General features: G+C 38.6%; 1 protein-coding gene across 1 annotated transcript in view; it reads right to left on the minus strand.

Moving 5' to 3' along the window:
• Positions 1 to 23289, minus strand: part of GABRB3 (gamma-aminobutyric acid type A receptor subunit beta3) — a 220938-nt gene that overhangs the window by 5433 nt on the left and 192216 nt on the right. Inside the window, exons 7-8 of the mRNA XM_062204564.1 lie at positions 16448 to 16600; positions 9162 to 9406 (exon numbers count right to left, since the gene is read on the minus strand). Of these exons, the coding sequence (XP_062060548.1) occupies positions 9162 to 9406; positions 16448 to 16600 (398 nt within the window). The remainder of the gene's footprint in view (positions 1 to 9161; positions 9407 to 16447; positions 16601 to 23289) is intronic.

The following is a 23289-nucleotide window of genomic DNA, read 5'->3' on the forward strand; positions in this document are numbered from 1 at the left end:
AGGGCCAACTATGGATGTGTGGGGGATGCATTAACGAAGAATTGAGCCTACTTTGGATGCAGGAGGAGGACAGCACAAGAAGACAGCCAAGTTTGCCTTTGCACAAAGAACAACTGTAAGCAAGATCTACAGGAGGCATCTTGTCTCATTACTGTCTAGCTCCCTCCAGTGCTTTCTATTCCTCTGTATGCTACAAGTGAGGGAAACAGATGTGAGAAAGAGAGCCACAGACCTGGAGAAGGGTTTGGGAAAAGGAGTCAACCAGTGTGACCCTGTTAATACAATTTGTTCAGTTTATTCAGTTCATTACAGTGCATACTGGAAACACCCCACTAGATATCTGATTTTATATTGTGAAAGAAAACATATTTGGTTACCACTTAGAGAAACTGAGTAAGTTGAGGTCATCTATCAAACAAACTCAACTTGATTTAAAATGTCCAACATTTTAAACAGATCGACTTAAACGGTAAGCTTATATGTAGAAAATAAAAATATGTGAAGTTAAATTTAAGTTAAAGCAGCAATTTATTCTTTTTTTATTTTTATTTTTTTAACTTTTATTTAATGAATATAAACTTCCAGTGTACAGCTCATGGATTACAATGGCTTCCCCCTCCCACAACCTCCCTCCCACCCACAACCCTCCCCTCTCCCGCTCCCTCTCCCCTTCCATTCACATCAAGATTCATTTTCAATTCTCTTTATATACAGAAGATCAATTTAGTATAAAGATTTCAACAGTTTGCACCCACATAGAAACACAAAGTGAAACATACTGTTTGAGTACTAGTTATAGCATTAAATCAAAATGTACAGTACATTAAGGACAGAGATCCCACATGAGGAGCAAGTGCACAGTGGCTCTTGTTGTTGACCCAACAAACCGACATTCTAGTTTATGGCGCCAGTAACTACCCTAGGCTGTCGTCATGAGTTGCCAAGGCTATGGAAGCCTTCCAAGTTCGCCGACTCTGATCATATTTAGACAAGGTCATAAAAGACAGAGTGAGGATAGTAACCAATGATCCTAAGAGTGGCATTTACCAGGTTTGAACAATTATACAGCATTAAGTGGGGAAGAGGACCATCAGTACACACAGGTTGGGAGTAGAGCCATTGGTGGTAGAGTAGAGGTTATGATTACAAAGGAATGAGGCCCAAGTGCTCTAGACAGGGTCTAGAACATACTCCCTATTAAATTGAATCTCAGAAAGCTGAAATTACAGGAAAAAATAGAAAAAGTAGAAAATCTTATGTAGCTGTAGAAAAAAAAGAGAGAAGACCCAAATAAATAAAATCAGAGATAAAAAGAGAGATGTTACAAAGGACACTGCAGAGCTGGTGCCACGGCTCAATAGGCTAATCCTCCGCTAGCGGCGCCAGCACACCGGGTTCTAGTCCGGTCGGGGCTCCTGATTCTGTCCCGGTTGCCCCTCTTCCAGGCCAGCTCTCTGCTGTGGCCAGGGAGTGCAGTGGAAGATGGCCCAAGTCCTTGGACCCTGCACCTGCATGGGAGACCAGGAGAAGCACCTGGCTCCTGACTTCTGGCTTCGGATCAGCGCGGTGTGCCGGCCGCAGCGGCCATTGGAGGGTGAACCAACGGAAAAAGGAAGACCTTCCTCTCTGTCTGTCTCTCTCTCACTGTCCACTCTGCCTGTCCAAAAAAAAAAAGGTAATAATGTGTGGGATGGGTGTTATGGTGCAGTGGGTTAAGCTACTGGGAGAAGAAGAAGCACCTGGCTTCTGCCTTCAGATCAGTGCAGTATGCCAGCTGCAGCACACAGGCCGCGGCGGCCATTGGAGGGTGAACCAACGGCAAAGGAAGACCTTTCTCTCTGTCTCTCTCTCTCACTGTCCACTCTGCCTGTCCAAAAAAAAAAAAAAAAGACACTGCAGAAATAAAAAGAATTATCAGGAACTAGTACAAACAGCTATACACTGAAAAGAAGAAAAATGTATATGTAATGGATAGATTTCTAGACATAGAATTTAGTAAATTGAGTCATAAAGACATAGAAAAACTAAACAGGCCAATAACAAATACTGAGATTAAATCAGAAATAAAGCCCCCCCCCACCAACAAAGAAAAGCCCAGGACCAGAGGGCTTCACTGCTAAATTGCACCAAACTTTCAAGGAGGAACTAATTTCATTTCTATTCAAAACAATTGAAATGGAGGGTATCCTCCAAAACTCCTATGAGGCCAGCATCACCTTGATTCCAAAATCATAAAAAGAGACAACAAAGGAACTGTTGACCACTATTACTGATGAACATAGATGCAAAAATCCTCAATAAAATGCCAGCTAGCTGAACACAACAACACACCACTAAGATCATTCACCAGGACCAATTGGATCTTATCCCTGGTATGCAGGGATGGTTCAACATACACAAATCAAGAAATGTGATACATCACATTAACAAAATGAAGAATAAAACCATATGATTATCCCAATAGATGCAGAGAAAGCATTTTGATAAAAATACAGCATCTTTCATGATAAAAAACCTTAAGCAAATTGGGTATAGAAGGAACATTCCTTAACACAATCAAGGCAATATAAGACAAATCCACAGCCAGCATTGTACAGAATGGAGAAAATCTGGAAGTATTTCCACTGAGATCTGGAACTAGATAAGGATGTCCACTTGCTATTCAACATTGTTCTGAAAGTTTTAGGTGGAGCCATTAATCAAGAAAAAAATCAATGAGATACAAATTGGAAAGGAAGAAGTCAAATTATCTTTGTTCACAGATGACATTATCCTATATATCAGGAAACCAAAAGACTCAACTAAGAGACCTTTGGAACCCACAAAAGTTTGGAAAAGTTGCAGGTTATAAAATTATCACACAAATATCAATAGTCTTTGTATACATAGAAAATGCTATGGATGAAAGAACTTGTAACATCAGTACCATTCACAGTATAAATATAAACATTTTAAATACCTTGGAACAAATTGACCAAGGAGGTGAAAGTTCTCTATGATGAAAATTATAAAACATTAAAGAAAGAAATAAAAGAAGGCACCAAAAATTGGAATCATCTTCTGTGATCACAGATTGGAATAATTAATATCATTTAATGTTCACACTAATGAAGGCATTTACAGATTTAATATGATCCCAATAAAAATACATTCTTCTCAGATCTAGAAAAAATGAAACTAAAATTCATAAAGAAACACAGGAGACTTCTAGCAGATAAAGCAATCTTTAAATAACAACAACAAAAAAAAGCCTGAGCCATCATAATACCAAATTTCAAGACATACTGAAGGACAGTATAATCAAAACAACATGGTACTGTCACAAAAATAGACATATAAACCAATGGAACATAATAGAAACCCCAGAAATCAATCCACACATCTACAACCAACTAATCTATGACCAAGGAGATAAATTCAGTCTCTGGAGAAAGGACACTCTTCAACAAATGGTGCTGGGAAATTTGGATCTCTTCATGCAGAACTATGAAATAAGACCCCTGCCTTACAGCATATATATAATCAACTTAAAATGGATCAAGGATCTAAATATTTGACCTAATGCCATCAAATTACTAGAGGATAATCTTGGGGAAATGTTGCAAGACATTGAATAGGCAAATATTTCTTGGAAAGACCGCAGAACCACAGGCAATAAAAGCAAAATAGACAAATGGGATTACATCAAGTGAAGAATCTTCTGCACTGCAAAGAGAACACTCAAAGTGAAGAGGCAACAAACATAAAGGGAGAAAATATTTACCAGCCATGCAGCTGATAAAGGATTAACATCCTGCATGTATAAGGAGCTCAAGAAACTCCAACAAAACAAGCAATCCAGTTAAGAAATGGGCAAAGGAATTGAACAACCATTTTTCAGAGGATAAAATTCCAACGGCCAAAAGACACATGAAAAAATGCTCAGGATTGCTAGCCGTCAGGGAAATGCCAATCAAAACCACAATGAGATTTCACCTCCCCTAGTTAGAATGACTTTCATAGAGAAATCAACAAATAATAAATGCTGACGAGGTTGGGGGAAAAAAAAAGTACTCTAATCCACTGTTGATGGGAATGTAAATTGGTACAGCCATTGTGGAAAGATGGTGTGAAGATACCACAGAAATCTTAAAATAGAATTACCATATGCCCCAGCCATCCCGCTCCTGGGAATTTACTCAAAAGAAATGAAATCTGCATATGAAAAAGTTATCTGTACCCTCATGTTTATTGAAACTCATTTTACGATAGCTCAGATTTGGTATTAACACAAATGTCCAAAAAACAATGTCTGGAAAAAGAAAAGGTGAGATATATACAAACGTACTATGGACTACTACTCAGCCATAAAAAAGAATGAAATCCTGTCATTCACAACAAAATGTATGCAACTGGAATCTATTACATTTAGTGAAAAAAAGTCCCAAAAAGACAAATATTCTGTTTTCCCTGATCTGTGGTAACTAATAGTGTATGAAAAATATAATGTATATGAGTAAAATTGATGTTTTGAGATCTGATTATTGTTTACAGCCCTTGTCTCCACTGTTGGGTGACAGTTTTTTTTTTTTTTCTTCTCACTATCTGTTGAATTCTTCATTTAGTGGAGGGATAAGCTTCTGACTATAAAATAAACTGCAAGCATTACATTGTAAAAATTAAAAGACAAAGTAAGAAAGGAAGGAGAAAGGAAGATGGGAGTGAGGGTATTATGGGAAGTATCAGTATGCTCCTAACTCTATATACAAAATACATGAAATCTATTAACCTTATAAACATAAAAAAGTAAAAGTTCTCTCTATATCCTACATTATGTCTTAAACAAAACTGTGAGATGAAAAGCTCAATCATCTACTTTGTAAGATGGGACACCTCACTGGAGACATGCACAGGATCTAAAATTATTCAAGAATATTCATGCAAAACATCATCACACTTGCTGCATACCATTTTTGTGCCCTGTACCAGTTATATGACCACAGAGATGAGTTCAAAAAGGGTCCTGAGCCCAAAGGGTTCTACCAGGTAAAACATCAAACAACTAGCAAAAATGCTTTTTTTTTAAAGACTACATGTTGCCCCTAAAATACATTTTTAAATATGATCTTTTTCTAGTTATCAAAAATACCAAATGAAAAGCTCCTTTTATCAAAATCCAGGGGATTCAAATTTACAACTTTGGGGAATAAAATACCAAGGAAATAATGATGAACTTTCATGGTTCTCATGACTCACTTTCAGCAGGCTTTTAAAAGATGGCATTTATGATCCTTGTCCTCTTTTCCAGCAGGAAAGTAAGAAAACATACAGGTCTAATGGGACCAAATGTATGACAAATGCCTCTTATTCATGGATTCACATTACACAAGCATTTGCCAGATCAGAATCACAAGTGCATATGTTCAGGGAGATAGAAGGAGTTAGATGCTGCTGGCTAGGGTAGGCTTATCAAACCCAAAGATTGTGAGTGATTTGCTCTTTTACAAGCATACAGTATGTGCCACGGAAGTTGGTAGAACAGAGACAAATTGTAGGAGGGAGTGAGAGATGCAGGATGCAGACAAATGGTAGGTGAAAATCAAAAACAAGGTAATGAATAACAAGAGGCTTGGGTCTTGAATGGGGAAGTCATGGCCCAAAAAGCAAGGTGTTTTAGGACACAGAGAACAGAATAGTGGGAGGTAATGAAATAATAACATATATGGTGATATTAAGAACTGCCCAGGAAGAGCAAGAAGGCATGAGGAATAAGGTCAATTGACTATTGAGCTTGCAAAATTTAGTGACACATCTATGTGAATCTACCATTTTGGTCAGTGTTGTGTATTTGAAAAATGACTCCATGAAACTAAAAATCTAAGATGGTGCCTCTGAAGCCTTGTGAAGGGAAACCTACCCAGAGGAAAGCCAAACTTGCTTCTCTATAAACATTGCCAATAATTTACAAAACTAATCTGCTCTTGGGTGCCTAGGACATCCATGGTTGGGGGTATTCACAGTCTGTAGCTGTCTTGGAACAGCCTGAAATCAAAAACCATCACAATTTTACATTATTTTCATTCCAGAGTGGATGAATACGTGCAGTAGAAATAACACAGTTAGCATACTGATATGCAAAGGAGCTTAAATACATAGTGAATTAATAAGATATTAGTGTAAAATAGTTTGACTGCTTTACTTACATTTGAACATTTACACACAGTTTTCATTTCATTATTAGAAGATTATCTTTTCTGAAGGGAGTAAAAGGTTATTAAAACCTATTAAATTTTAGAAACCAAACACGTTAAGCAAATACATCCTAAAGAGATGATAATCTTTTCTATCAGCTAGAGTTTAGGTCTTAAAATAGAAAAAAAAATGAGTATGGATGAAGTACTCTCCTTATAAAATGACAGATGACTTGCAATTTTTAAATCATTTCATGCATACTCCTTATTTTGAAGGGTCCATCTCATATCTACTATAATTAGAATCATTGATTTCAATGTAGTTTTTCTTCCTGCTCTATAACCTTGACAGCTGGAAACACTCAAAGATTAGAAACACCTCATTTAAAATACATCACAGTTGGTTCACAGTGGATAGCTCATTCTCTACTTACCTTTCAGCTTCTGGTTAGGTAAAATATTCTAGTTTTAGAAGAATAAGAAAGGATTTGTCATACAAAGAATGAAATCTTACTCATTAGTTACAGTGACGTTGAATCTGTAGCTCAGATTTCTTGGCAAGAATTATGACTTTCTCCCACTTCCAGAAATTTGAAACCCAATTGGTCAACTTGCAAAATATCACCAAGCTTCTAATAATAATGTTGTTTTACATTGCAAACAAAGCCTAACTCTTGCCTTTAGAAACTACTCATGAACAAATAAATAGAGAGTATATACAAATAAACAAATAAATTAAGGCTAAAGTTGACACTGTACCCTGGTCTTGGGAAACTAACGAATCATCTCTAAGTTTAAATATAAAACACTAAATGGAAGGAAAATCTATTTCATGTTTTAGAGTAACATCAATAAAGTCATAGTCCCAAAAGCAGCTGTTGGTAGCATAAATCCATCATTGGTGGTCTACAGTGCCCCTGCCATGCCTTTCAGGACACAGATAGTTGTCCCAGGAAAAACAATGATAAGCCATGTCCCTGCAGTGGAGCCAATTGCTGTCAGGTGAGGCAAAACTGCAGGATGTTCCTGGCATTGATAGAGAGTACCAAGTGTTATAACTGAAAATTAATGAGTGAATATTACAAAGAACTGTTGAAGCTGTTGGCTCACGTATAACCTCACAGTACCATTTTTGTCTTTGTAGGATATTTGTCATTCTTTTTTCACTTTTTTTAAATACATCTACATCACTTGATACAAACTTTTAGGGGAGTTCATTTCTACTTAAAATTATCAGTAAATTCAAGAACAACTTTAATGCTTAACTTTAAGAACATCAAATATGCCTTTAAACTAGAATACATGCATTTGAGTGTTTACATTCAATCTTAATTGATCTACAGTTACAGATTTATAAAAATATGATCATGTAAGAGAAAAAAACCTCTGAGGAAACAAGCATGTTTTGGAAAAAAACAAATGATAAAAATGGGCTCAATAATCAACTGAAAATATCCTCTGCCTCTGATTTACTACATATTCGTTCTTTATTCTGTTCATTTTCTCTGTGGCTATTAGAAGCTTTTTGTCTATAATTTTTATTTTAAATCTGAAGCTTCACACATGGTATTTCTATAGCACAATTTATTCTAAAAGTCACATTTAGAAGAAAGGAAACAATTTTTTGATCTTTGTAAATTAAGAGGGAATTTGGAAAGACAGCCTTGTATGTCCACGTGTGTGCATGTGTGCCTCTGTCATGGAAACAGTAATATGTGATGGATTCTAGTTTCCTTGGAAACAGCATGGCCACAGCACATTGTGTATTCATAGTAAGAGTCAGATCTATTTAGAAACATAAGTATGGTACTAAGTATATTTTCCAGTAAGAAATTCAAGATAATTTGGCCTGTGGGAAGCCTGGCTATATTCAAAGATTCTGAGTTTTTAAGACCAGTTCTATTTATGCTTTGCCGAAAAGAAGGGAGCCATTTACATTCATTTCACATGCCTCCACTCATTCATGAACATTCGTGGACATATGCTGGGCCAATGCTGTGCCTATGGACACAGGCAATACTCCAAGGAGCAAATGTGTTCCCTATGAGGGGGCAGACTAAAATGGTAGGAAGGGCACAATTAAGATGCAAGCAGATCTCCTCTCCCCATGCTTGAGAAATAAGCAGGTTTCGCAAATTTACAAAAAAAAGAAAAGAAAGAAAAAAAAGAAAAACATAGGAACCAACCCAATATGCAAATAGGTAGAAACGCATTTTTGAGGATTTGATGGGATAAAAGGGGTGGAAGGATACATTTAAAGAAACATGTAGCAATTCCAATGTTTTTTCATTAAAATATTACTTAACATTTACAATAGAAACTGCTTTTGTTAAAAGTAAAGTGGAATACCATCTAATGACAAAGGCACTAGCAATTTGAAAGATCTTACTTCGTGCTGAACTGGAGGATAAGGACCTAGTTTATGTTCCTTTGGTATGTACAGCCCAATGGCTTCCAAATATGGTGTGTTCTCCATGGCCCATCCTGAATTTTTAGACACACCCAAGAAGGGCTAGGGCAGAGTAGAACTATCATGGCACCTGAACACAGCTCTGCTGCTGCCTTTCTTACTGCGTTTGTACTTAGATTTTCCCCAGAGGATGATGGCTAGTTTGAGGCTGGATGAGAGAGGGGTCTGCTTAACCCAGTGCACAAAATGACAGCAGACTCAGTCACTAAAATGGTAATTTTACAGTCAAAGGAATATGGAAACATTTGAGAAAAATGTTTCTTTTTATAAAGTTTGGGTCCCCATACTCCAGAGCTTCGTTCATTCTGGATCCACAAATTCTGTTCTTTTTGTAAGGAAATAGAAAACACTGTTTTTTTCCAGCATCTGCACTAATGTTGGTTTTGTAAGAAACAGTGATTTGCACAAGGAAATATTTCATATTATGATCAGTAAGTCTGCACAACTCCTGTTCAAAGGCCATGAAAATACACCCAGTAACTGAGCCACTGTAGGAGAGGGGCAAGTACTTGGGATCTTACCCTGTTGCTTTCACTTTGGGAACGGTCATTTTTTGCCTTGGCTGTCTTTTCTGCAAGTTTCTTCTGCCTTTGAGGGCCTCTTCCAAAGAAAATGTAGTTGACAAAGGCATACTCCAGAAGGGCCAGGAACACAAAGACGAAGCAGCCCATAAGGTACATGTCAATGGCTTTGACGTAGGGGATTTTGGGCAAAGTCTCCCGAAGGTGTGTGTTGATGGTTGTCATTGTCAGCACAGTTGTGATCCCTGTTAAAGAAAGGGAGCGGTGAGTGGCAGCAGCTGTGTGGCTCTTGCCTTCCTTTCTCACGTTCCTCTTATAATTTCCAAAACAGCTTGAAACACTCAGATATGAGGGATTGAGTGTGCAGTGTGCCAGGTACAGTAAGCTGGCACCTCTGCTCTAGGCAAGTGAAATTGTTTGGGGGCGTGGCTTCTTACCACACTGGGCCAATATTGAGAGTAGAGGAAGAGATATGCAAGGGAACAAAGAAGAATGTGCTTTTTATGTAGAGTGGAAGAAATGAAAACAAATCCAGAATTCAACAAAGAACCGAGTGTTGGGGTGAGAAACCTCGGAAGAGCAAGAATGAATTTGAAGTTTTCCAAGGGTGGGGAGATAAGGCTAAGGGTGAGTGCTTGGTGAAACCACGCCTCAGAAGAAAGCAATTCTTTCTACAGTGCTTATGGAAAGTGAGAGGAATGAGGCATTTTTTTGTTTTGTTTTTGTTTTTGCTTTTTTTTTAATTACTAAGGATGAGATCAAGTCCTGCCTTAAAAATAAATAGTTGAGTGAAGCTCTTGAAGGCAGTTATCTGACAAAGAAATTTCCCTGCTTCACTGAGACAAACTGTACATAATCTAGAAAAACCACTCAGGAAATGTTTGTTCTAGTCAAAGGTTAATGATCTTTTTATAACATAGAATCTCATCATGTCTGGGACAACTGATCAAATCCTTCTGTTGTTATCTCAATTAATTCTGTACATGTAATTGTGTGAATGATTGCACTGTCTTCCTCCGTTTAAGACTAAACTGAGACTAAGCTCCAAGGAAGGACCATCTTTTGTGATTCTCTGTCTAACATAGCAGTAGTTCTCGCTACACAAAAGTTCCAAACGGGATAATCTGAGACCACTGAGACCAGGGGACATAATGGTTAGCAACTTGACCAGAGTTTCTTGAACTGAAAGCTACATCTGCAAGAAAATGCATGTATCCCTTACTTCCTGATGGGATGGTAACTACTCTAGTTGCCATGCTCATGTATAGACTGTTATTTTGAAATTTTAACAAGTTACAAAGCTTGTAACAAAGTAACAAGCTGCAAAGGGTCAACTCTTTCTACTTGGGCAACTGAAGTTAATATGATTATTAATTTGTCTTCCAAGACAGACTAGACAGAATAGCTTTCTTTGCATTGTTATGTCAGACCTTCCCCAAAATGAAACTTTTCAAAGGAAAAGCCGAACCATAATCTTTCACCCCCAGTAATCCAAAAAAATGAATGGCAGAACTAAGGCCAGGAGGCGGTGTAAGTCTGACAAGACATCACTCTCAGGATACAGGCTCTGCAACAGAGCTCAGGCAACTCTAAGCATACCCCTTTATCCACATCTCCAGTGGATGGTGTGGATTTGTTAAGCATCCTAGTCTGATTCTCTCTGGATTCCCTTCCCATCCTCAGAGACGTACATCCTTATGCTCAGTGTCCCATGGACAGCACCTCGAGACTGCAGAACTCAGCTCACCAGGGGTGGGCTGCAGAGCAAGGAAGGCGGCTTACTCTTCCACAACACATGCTCTCCCTTCTCTGATCTCTGATCTGCTCCTAATAGCAGAGAAGGGAACTGAAGAACCAAGAAACTATTTTTTTTTTTTGACAGGCAGAGTGGACAGTGAGAGAGAGAGACAGAGAGAAAGGTCTTCCTTTGCCCTTGGTTCACCCTCCAATGGCCGTTGTGGTTGGTGCACTGCGCTGATCCTAAGCCAGGAGCCAGGTGCTTCTCCTGTCTCCCATGGGGTGCAGGGCCCAAGCACTTGGGCCATCCTCCACTGCACTCCCTAGCCACAGTAGAGAGCTGGCCTGGAAGAGGGGCAACCGGGACAGAATCCGGCGCCCCTACCGGGACTAGAACCTGGTGTGCCTGCGCCGCAAGGCGGAGGATTAGCCTATTGAGCCGCAGTGCCGGCCCCAAGAAACTATTTTTATGTATCACTACAAACTGTGATTGCTTATGGAGTATATGGAAATCTAATATGTCAGAATATTTTTAACATTCTTCTCTAACACCACATTCATGTGCACCTGGGAATTTTTTCAAATTTGAAAATGCAATAGGATAATTGCAGTTTGCAAATGAATGTGAAAACATCATGCAAATGCTACAAAATCGTGCCTTCTCATCATTATTCAAAAATTTTGTAATGTTGCTGCCATTACTTATTTTTCACCTTTCAAAATCGATTTGGGAAGCTTGAATGCTCTGCTCTCTAGCTGTTGCTCTGTTTCTCCAGCTGACAGTTTTGAATGGACAGGTCTAACACAAGCCTCAGTAGATGTTCCCAGGAAATAGGATGAAAAACAAAAGGAAGGGATGACGAGCACATCTCACAGGTGCTCCGCCTAGTCTAGAAGGTCCTGAGGACATGTGTGAGGACTCTGGCTCCAGGCCTGCCACACAGGATAACAGAGTCCCTTAACAATAAGCCTTTCAGTGAGGGCTTGCTATGGTTTGGATATGGTTTGAGGTATCGCCCCAAAGTTTCGTGTGCTGGAAGCTTGGCAGCCAGTGTGGTGATGTGAACAGTGGTAGATACTTTAAGAGATGGACTTGATGGAGGTCACTGGGGATGCTGCACTTGGAAAAATTTAATGCAGATTTTGTCGAACCATCATTAGTTCTGGTGAGAGGGTTGTTAGAGAAAGGCAAGAACTCCTCCCTGCTCCCTGGCTTTCTTACATTGTAATTTTAATATCTCTCTCTCTCTGTCTCTCTCTCTCTCTCTCTTTCTCTCTCTATCTCTATCTCTCTCCCATTCTCACATACACTCCCACCATAGTGCTATCTACTATGAGGCACCAAGGAGGCCCTCATCAGTGCTAAGCAGATGTCAGTATCATGTTGTTGAACCATCACAACCATGAGACAAATAAGCTTCTTTTCTTTATATACTACTCAGCCTCAGGTATTGTTTTTACAACAACGGCAAACAGACTGATAACAATGTTCCAGCTTTCCAGTTTGGGTTCACATGAGCTTTCAGCTTAAAAAGCCAATGCATTTACTGTCATTTTGCCTCATCTATTGGAGACTATGGACAGTAGTGCATTGTGATGGCCCATAGCCTGGACAGTAGAGCCACATGGCTTGTGACCAAATCCCTTCTCAGGTGTGGTGAGTCCTCAAGCCATCTACAGCTCATAGGAATTCTAAATGCATTGTCTAAACAGCACTGGTGATGGTGATGTGCCAGTAAGTAGTTTACTGGTATTGTTAAAACTGACAACATCAAATAATCATATTACCACCATCATTTCATAAAAGTAATTCCTCAGTAGCCTCTAGGTTTCCTGGCTTGAACTGAACTTTTGCTCTCTACGCTGACAGCATCCAACTACAGTACAGAAGATGGCCACATGGCGGTAGCTTTCACCTTTTTTGTATAGTCACCAGTTAGTATGTCTTTTTACTAATTGTTAGCCTTAACTTATTTCTCAATTAGATTATATCAGTGAAATACTGCATTTGAAAAATTGCATTTATAAAGGTGACTTTGCAATAAAAATTCTTATTTGCACCAGGGGTGGGGAAGTTTTTTCCTACCAAGGGCCATTTGGGTATTTATAACATCATTCACAGGCTATGCAAACTTTCCAACCTAAAAGTTAGCCTGCTATAGACTTGTTGAATTTCATGTTCTGCCTATGGTTGCCTTGGCAGGGCCACAACACATGATTTCATCAGCCTTATGTAGCCTGTGGGCCAGATGTTACCTACTCCTGAATCAAAATATTTTCCTTTTCTTCCTTCTGATCTGAATTATATTAGTACACATTTCTATTTTTAAGGTTATTGATACTGTTATTCACTGATCACTGAACTACAGGATTTTGAGAAAGATCACCTAACATCAACTTCCCACTTTGCAGTCTGGTGAATGCTAATAGAAATAGTTGAATGTATGTGGGGGTCAGATTCTGGGCAAAAGATGCATAAAATCTTAAGTGTCCATGGCAGACAAGAAGCACAGCTGCCTGAAGCAGCAGCTGAACAGGCCTCAATTCTGTCCTCAGTCAACCCTGGAGTACCCAATGTCCGAGTGAGACTATTTCTCGGAGGATGTGGCGACGCATCCCTCTGTCTTGCAGACACTGTGCCTTTCTGGCCTCTTTTAGAGACCAGGTGTACTTATTGCAGTGCAGCCTTTGGGAAGAACACAAACAGCACTCTCAGTGTTTCAGAGACATGATACCAAAGAAGAGGGCTGCAGATGGGCTGGTGTAGGGGTATTTCTCTAGTCAAAGACCTCCAGACCATGGCCATATTCTCGTACAGAACCACAGAGCACGGGAGCAGCATACATGTTCTGAGGGATCCCTCAACAACAATAATTTAAAATTATATCTACTTTATTCTTCTAATTTGTGGCTTTTACAACATAGTAGATCAAATTGCTCTTCCATAGAGTATGTCTAACACTTTAGGAATTATAGTAATCTGCTCTTCTCCAGGAGGATATACTCCAAGACTCCCAGTGGATGCCTGGAACTGTAGAGACTATTGAATTCTATTTCTTTCTATACCAGTACATACATACTTTGGATAATGCTTAGTTTATAAGTTAGGTATTGTAAAATATTAACAACAATAAAAATAGAAGCATTATAACAACATGCTATAATAAAAGATATTGAAAAATTAAGATTTTTTTATTTCTGCAATTTTTCATGTACTTGCCCGAAGTGACACTATGGATAAGGGGACTATTGTACCTGTAGCAGTTAAGTGAGAAGACCGTGGAGTTAGACTAAATGGGTTGAAATGTTTTTCTGACACTTTGTACCATTAACCTAGTTCTGCTGTACCTCATTTCCCTGCTCTGCAGAATGGGAGCAGGGACACTGCCTATTCTTCCATGGGTATTCTGCAGAATAAATAGCTCTATTCATGGCCCTGCCAGGGAATGGGACATCTCAGCAGTGGATAGGTTTCAGCCTTTATTATTACTGTTGTTATTGTGATGATGATGATGCTCAGTGTTCTTGACCCAGCAGCACGCTGGTTTTTAACCTGTTAGAGTTTACCATGACATTTCCCGACACCTGCAGACACAGACTCAGACACAAGCCCTTTACAGGCAGGAGGGTCAGAGAAAAGAGTGCGCTGCTGCCCAGTCCAAGAGCTGGACCTGTGGGACTACTGTGTCCAGACCCCACAGTTCCTAAAGCCACAGTTGCCTTTCAGCCCTCTGGCCTCAGGTTCACCCGCTAAGTATCTACACACTTTGCCTCTCACACCTGCCTCCCAGATGTCCCAACCAACCAGAGCCATTCCAGCAAAGCCACAGGGGGCAGAGTTTGGTTTAAAATAATAAAGCTGTTTCTGTGTTATTGAGAGAAAGTGGATTATACTGTCATACACTGCAAAGAGATTGGCTTGAATATAACCCACTTCAGATACACTTAGTTTCATGTTGTGGAAAACAATTATTTCACAATTTAAAAACTATAAAATTTCTATTAACTGAAAAATACAGATATTCACATTTTCAGTGCATCTTACCTCTTTTGATGTCAGATAATTGTGTTATTTTGGTACTCTGATTCTAATTATCACAGTAACGACCAATTCTCTGATGAACTCTCACTGAGCAGCTCATGAAGTTTGAGCTTCAGGTTTCCACTTTTACAGCCCCTTCCAGGCCTGGGAAAGGGTCCCAATAATTTTGTATTTGTGTGTTTTATATTCCTTTTATTAGAGGAGAGCATTGAAAATTATATAATGAGATATTTTCACAAATTTTGGATTTATTCCTCCAAATTCATCATATCTCCACATTTTACAGGTGAAAAAAAAGAGAACAACTTAAAAAAAAAAAAGGAAAATGCACATGAAGACTGAGATTACATGGCAACCTCGGAAGTCTATGGAGAACTCCTACAGCCTTATTTAGAGAATTTTGCTTAGGATACCCATTAGAAATGCAAAACAAAGCGCAGAGTTCTTCGCAGAGTTCTTTTTTGCTTCACCGAATACCTTCAGTATATCACCAAATACCTTCAGTATACCCATCTGGTTTTTTTCAAGTCACAGTTATGTGTATTCCCCGAGAAGAAATCTAATCTTGAACACAATTGTGCAAGTCACACATTTGTGGGTTTAACTCAACATAGCTTAAAAAAAAGTTAGTTAACTTAAAGGCCTGGGAAAGTTGGTATATAGAAAGAGGAAGAAATCAGGAGTTAGCTGGAACCTAGAATTCTTATGTTTTTCTGTAACTTTTGTTATCAAGTAAACGTGTTGATAATTCTTTTCCATCAATTTTTAAAAAATCTATTGTTGACAATTTCATTTGCAGCAATTAAACCCAACTTTGACCCAAGAAAAGATGGACCAAAGATTTCTCATCAGCTCTGCAATTACCTAAAATGATTATTTTGTCCACACATTTTCATAATAATTAGCTGAGAAGAAAACAAGCTTTCTGAAAACATAGGCCTTCCCTTAGTAGACAAAAATATTAAAAATAATATTGGAACCTATAATATATATTGTACATGAGCTGGTAATCCAGTTGTCAAATAACCAGTGGCCAGGAAAGATTACTAGAACTCTTGGGAATCACTCAGAATCTAATTGCATATTTTAATGCTCATTAAATTGTGTAATTCCAATTACATGCTGCAATATTTGACTATTTTTCTGACTTAAAAAAGAAGAATGCACAATTAATCAAGTCTTCTTTCTGGGCCATGGAATAATTTTGAACAGGAGATGTTAATCCTTGCTTCAAAATTAGTGTCAAAATAGTTTTATTATGCAAATATTCTGCAAGCATATTTTCCCTTTCGTGGGCATGGAAATTCACATTGGAGCCTTATAATTAAATTAACACATCAAGGGAATCGTGCATGAAATTAATGTTTCAAGATAAAAAGTGACTGCATGGGCAAGACTGGTGTCATGATGTCAAAAATTATAGTTGAACTCTAACCTTTAAAGCCCCTTAACATTATAATGATATGGTTACTTTACATTTTGGAGCTCAATCAAAAATAGCACATACCGAGGGCAACTCTAGCAGCAGATGCATCATAATTGATCCAGAAAGATACCCACGAGAGAATCGTAATCAGTATAGAGGGCATGTAAGTCTGTAGAATGAAATATCCAATGTTTCTCTTCAACCGAAAACTCAGTGAGAGTCGTGGATAGGCACCTGGGGTAAACAAGACAAGGAATACAATGAAGAAAACACGGCAAACAAAAGGGTTTGCTTTGACTTCCATGGGCCAACAACATGCATTTGAAAAGGCCGTGGACCACAACCATGCAATTTGCTTCTGTCTGACTAATGATATTTACAGAAGAATTCAGAAGGTAGCATAGTTCACCAAGTACTTGGGTCCCTGCACCCGCATGGGAGACCGGGAGGAAGTACCTGGCTCCTGGCTTCGGATCGGCGCAGTGCCGGCCGTAGCGGCCATTAGGGGAGTGAACCAATGGCAGGAAGACCTTTCTCTTTGTCTCTCTCTCACTGTCTATAACTCTCTCTCTCTGTCTCTATCTGTGTCTAACTCTGCCTGGCCAAAAATAATAATAATAATAATAATAAAGACACATTCACTACTTTGCAGGTTAGCAATTTTTGCAGTGCGTGTAATGAGGAGAAAGCATAGAATGATTTTCATTAGAGAAACAGCTAAGTTTATGTTCTAGTATCATCAATGGAATATAGCTTCCACTCATGCAGAGTTGATGACACCTCCGTTGTTTCACGTGATATTGACTCGCAGGATAACCATCCAGATGGGTCAGACCCTGATACTAAGTCTTGCCCTCTCCTGACCCCTAGGCTCTGCTCCATCTGCCCACTCTGGAAACAAAACATTGACACCCATTGTCATCCCATATTCAAAATCTATGGCTCATTGCCTCCAATAAATGTCAACATATGCACGTGCGAATTTTAGTGTCTCCAAATTTTACCAAATTATTTAATTTTCCAACATATATCTACATTAAGCGTACTGTTTACTCATAAAAGGGGTTCTCACTGTCTCAAAAAATGTGCATTTTCCTGCTTCTGTTAATTCATACCCATTGTCCTCATGAAATGTCTTCCCTTATCTGCACTTTCAGGCTCTGGGCAAGAGCCACAGTAAACAAGAACACTCTCTTCTCTCTTCTTCCAATATAAACAATCACCTTCTTGAGTTATTTTCTTTCTTATCAATAATATGATTATTAATATTTCCAACAGCATCTTCCAAAGTTGTAAAGTCCCTAGGACAGTTTGTGAAATAATGCATTTTTATGTACTACACTCTTTAGGTAAATGTTTAAACCATCTCGGATTACGGATTGTTATGTCTACATACTGTCTAGTGAAAACAGAAGTCTTTAACATATTTGTGTGACCCTTTAGTTGAGTTAAAACATTAAACCTTTAATATCTATTGAATCTGAGTTTCAAATCCCATGGAAATCTCAGTATCTTCACCTTAAATAATTAATAAGTTCTTATCACTTATCATTTGCTTCTTCCTCATTCAGAAATACTCCACTGTATACATTATACTTGGAACACTCTTTGTATCAGTCAGTCTGGGTTGGATTATGCTACAATAACAAATAGCCCTCAAATCTCAGTAGTTTACAACAAAGATTTATTTTTCTTTCTTGACTACATATGTACTTAGCTCCTTCTATTTTCAGCACTGCTGGATATTGTGGAACAAATGCCACATATACTTCCCATCATATTTCACAGGGCAGAGCAAATCTTAGTGCCAACCCTTCTGCTACCAGAGTGGGATGTTTAGTTCTTCCCAGGGAAGAGCATTCTGAATGACAACCTAATGTACCATGTGCAATGCTTTGGATATGGTTGAGTGTGTCCCCCCTCAAGTGCCAGAAACTTGATCCCTAGTGTGGTGGTGTTGAAAGGGGGTAGGACCTTTAAGTGAGGCCTCCTAGAAGATAACTGGATCATTGAGGGCACCACACTCAGAAGAGGTTTATGTACTTCTAATGGGTTGATGGTTAACTCCTATAAGAGCAAGTTCATAACCCTGGAATCTCGCTGGCTTCCTGTCTTACCATATGATCTCTTCTGCACCCATTCATGTTATTATAATGTCATTTGCCATGAGGCCCTTAACAGAGGCTAAAATGGTGGGTTCACCAAGTTTTGCACTTTCAACCTCCAAAACTGTGAGCTAAATAAACCTCTTTTTGCTATAAAGTACTCAGCCTCCAGCATTTTGTTATAGCAACAGAAAATGAACAAATTCACCATATACCACAACTTCCCATGTTCTTTCTAAAGCATATCTTCAGAAAAACTGTTCCCAGTTGAAACCAATATTGACACCCACACAACAAAGTGTGCCTCACACTCTGTTGGAATGCTTGTCCCTGCAATGTGGTGGGGGAGGGGAGAGTGAGGGGAACAGTGACATGACTGCACTTAGATGATCACTGGAGACCGAGAAGAAGAGGATACAACTCTGATTTCAAAAATACTTGAATCCTTGGAAATTCACCAAGATACTCGTTGACATAGAATTTAGAATTAATAAAATACACATTGTGGGGGGCCAGCACTGATGATGTAGTGGATAAGCTTCCAATTTCAGCGCTAGCATCTCATATGGGTACCAGCTCTAGTCCCAGCTGCTCCCCTTCTGATCCAGCTCTCTGCTAATGGAATGGGAAAGTATCAGAAGATGGCCCAAAGTGCATGGGGCCCTGAACGCGCATGGGAGAACCAGAAGTTCTTGGCTCCTGGCTTCAGATCTGCCCAGCTCCAGTGGTTGTGTCCATTTGGGGAATGAACCAGTGGATGGAAGGTAAGTCTCTCTCTTTCTCTTTCTGTAACTCTGTCTTTCAAATAAATAAATAAATATTTAAAAAAGAAAACAAAATACATATTTTCATATGTGTTTGGCATAGTAAATGCACTCTATTTGGTAAAAGTAAAATGCCATGTCAAAGTAACGAAATTTTCAGGCATTCAGCAAAAGCCCCGTTATATTACAGTCTTCAAGATGCACACAGTGAGTGGAATAAGCAACAAAGATGAATACAAGAATGAGCCAATCCATGTTTGAGAGGGAGTCATACAGAACTGTCCCAAGTCAAATAGTGTTTGTGGTATCCTAGAGAAAGAAAAAATTTCCTGGGAATCTGATTTAGTGTTTTAGGAGTGGTTTCATGTATCTGAACTGAGATACTCCTGGGTGAACAAAATTCCTTTGGGCAGGAAAAAGGAGAGCTTTCAAAGGAAAGCACCCAACAGAACCAAATGAGGAAATACCTCTCCAGATGTCATGAGACAAAAATTTCAGACTTTTAGAAAACATAGAATCATCTGATCCAAAACCTATTCTAGGCCAAGACTTTGGTCATTTGAAGTGTATATTAAAGAGTGCCTGAAAGTCTTTCTGTAGCTCTGTTGGATACATTCCTTACACCGTCAGGATGGAATGCCATGATAAATGCTGTATCCATGGGAAAACTCCCAAGTTATAGCTAGAGGCCAAAAATATAAAGTTCAGAAGCCATGAGTCAGCTGAACTAACATGCACCCTTCAATTCAGCAACAGAAGCTTTAAAATTACAACAAATATGCACAGAAGCCCTCACGCCTCTGTGGCCATGCAGATGTGATCAGTTCCCCAAGTAGATGCTGAGCCAACAAAAAGAGGCACAGTCCCTGAACACAAGTGCACCGTTCCAATTCAGAGCTTCCTTGGCAAAACTAGCTGGTGAACATGCTGATCTCAACCCTTTTCCCCTCGATGCATTAAAAGTTATGCCAAAAACAAGGCCTTGGGTCTCTAATCCAGCCTAAATTATATCACTCTCCAGGCATTAATATTTTTGAAGAACTCATTAAAATGTGGATATAGAATTTCATGCCAATTTTGCAGAGTAAGAGCCACTCCAACGTATCTGTAAAATAGCAAGCTGATAGGTTAGCAACTACAGCAAATCTGCACCACAATGGCCACTGTGAAGTTGTCCCACCATTGCCGAAGAAGTTCTCATTTATTGCCACTTCTGAGTCCTTTGTCATGGTATCTTATCCATTTATGATATCCCTTTTACTTATGACAAAGCTTAAAACCAGAAATAGTGTTACCAATTTTCTCAGCCTCATTACAGGTAATCTTATATGCTGAAAAAAGAAACCCATGAAGAATAAAGGAAATATATGAAATAAAGCATAAGTAGCTCTAGAAAAAATATGAATCAGGCAATGGTCTCCTTCTGACCTCCACAGTGAAACCAGAGTATGGAGCCACATGAGAAAGCAAAGAACACATGTGTTTGAAAAATCCAGGCTCAACTGTTTATTTGCTATGTTCCTTTTGGAGAATCTGAGTACTCTTTCAGAACCTGTTTCCTCAAGTGTAAAATCAGGAAAAGAATGCAATGAGTAACAAAAGAAAAAAAAAGATAAATTACAATTCATCAAATTTTAAAACTATTGTGTTGCAAAGAAACTGAAAAGACAACTCACCAGAATGGAAGAAAATATTTGCAAGTCATATGCCCAGTTAGGAACTTGTATCTAAAGTATATCAAAAATACTTAGAAAACAAGAAAGCAACTGTAAATAGAAGACAAATGAATGGACAAGCACAAAAACGCTCAGCTTCATTAGTTATTAAGGGAATGCAAATCAAAATCACAGTAAGGTACCACTGCATGGGGTGGGAGTTTGGCCTACCAGTTAAAATGTTTGGGACACCTGCATCTCATACTGGAGCTCCTGGGCTGCATTCCCAGATGCACTCCCACTTCCATCCTCCTGCCGATGTGCACCTTAGGAGGCAGCAGGCGCAAGATCAGGAGGTTGGGTCCCTGCCACCCTTGTAGGAGACCTGAATTGAGTGAGTTCCTCATTTGGGGCTTCAGTCTGGCCCGGCCCATGGCCACTGCAGATACTTAGTGAACAAATCGGGATGATACTGTTCTCTCTCTCTTTCACAAATAAGTATTTAAAAAAAAAAATGTGAATTTGTAACTACTAAAATGGCTATAATCAAAAAGACAAACAACAAAATAAGTGTTTGCTTAGCAGTTAGGATGCCACTTGGGACACCCCCATCCCATAAATGAGTGCCCGAGGTCAAGTCTCAAATACACTCCTGTTTCACGCTTCTTGCTAATGAAGAACCCTGGGAGGCAGAGGTGTTGGCTCAATTAGTTGGATCCCTGCTACCCATATGGAATACCTGGATTGAGTTCCTGACTCCTGGCTTCAGCCTGGTACAGCTCTAGCCCCCAAAGGCATTTGAGGAGTTAACCAGCAAATGGGAACTGTGTGTATGCGTGTGTTCGTGTGTGCATGCTTCTCTATTTTTCGATCAATCAATCAATTAAGCAATGTTTTCAAAAGGTAAGAAAATTTGTTGGTAATGATGTAGAGAAATTATAACCCTCATATCTTGCTGCTGTGGGTGTAAATGGTTTCTTTAGAAGAACCATCTGATGATTCTTCAAATGATTAACAAGAGTTATTGTATGACACAGCAAATCTACTCCTAAGTACATGAATTTGTTTCCTAAGAGAAATGAAAAGAATTCCATACTAGATTGTGTAACCGAATATTCACAGGAAGTTAAAAAGTGCAAACAACTCACATGGTTTAACAAATTGTGAAAAATAGAATTAACAAATATTTTTTTTTTGGTGCAAAACTTTTTGAAATCTGGGCACAGTTTTTATAATATGCATTTTCCATGGTTTTTTGAAGATCTTTCATACTAATGCAGGGAATTACTAATTGACAAGAAAAAGAATTAAGTACTAACATAAGCCATGAGATGGGTAAGTCTTAAAGAAAATATTCTAATTGAAAGAATCTCATCACAAAGGACCACATATGGTATGATTCCATTTATAGGAAATGCAAGTACCGAAAAATCCAGAGAAACAGGGAGTAGATTTGTGAGGGTAGCGGGAGGAAGGTTAGGAAAATGGCAAATTGTTATTAACGGAGACAAGGGTGAAGAAAATATTCTAAAATTGATTGAGGCCATGATTATACAGCTCTGTGAATACACTAAATGCCACTGAGTTGCACATTTTAAATGGGTGAATTATATATTATGTGAGTCACATCAATAAATCCATTATAAAGAAAAATACTACATGTATAAGTATTTTTACTAGGAATTAGATGACTTAATTCACATTAACTACAAAATATACTGTCTGCCCCCAAAAAAACACGATAAGTGTAAGTCTGTCCCTCCAACGTGGGTAGCTTCTATGGTCAGAATTTTGTAATCACAGAGATATCACCATGGAGCATATTTGAATTTTTTTTCTGGAGGACTTAAATTCAAAAGAGAAAGGTTCGCGAGAATTATTTCTGTAAAGGAGCTGTAGGGTAATGAACCTCTAATGAAATCTTGCTTCTGTAGTGAGAAGCATCTCACACCTCAGTCCTTCCAGGAAAGTGTTTTACCTTAAGACTGGGAGCGAGAATGTTCTGGTCTCACCAGTTTGGATTTAGGAATTAGGGAGGTATCTCTCTAGGAGGCACAGCGGAAACATTTGCAAGGATTCTTTTAACCAAAATCAATGGGGCAAACAAAATCACAACTTTTAATGTTAAATTAAATTATAAATAAGATACATACATATGGTAACTGGCCCAGTGGACAGTGATTTAACCACATGCTTACCTTTAATAAAAACTTAAGTTTTACCAGGGTTCATAAATGGACTCTTGAAAAGAATTTTAAGTTCACATCAACAGTGAAACATGTGGACCTTTAAAAATTCATAATTTGATCACTATATTCTTAAATCTTAAATACAAAACACATGAAATTTAATCCCTTATATAAGTTTAAATTTTTTTAAAAATTCATAATTTATCATAA

This window comes from Lepus europaeus, chromosome 11, assembly GCF_033115175.1.
Source record: "Lepus europaeus isolate LE1 chromosome 11, mLepTim1.pri, whole genome shotgun sequence".
Taxonomy (NCBI): domain Eukaryota; kingdom Metazoa; phylum Chordata; class Mammalia; order Lagomorpha; family Leporidae; genus Lepus; species Lepus europaeus.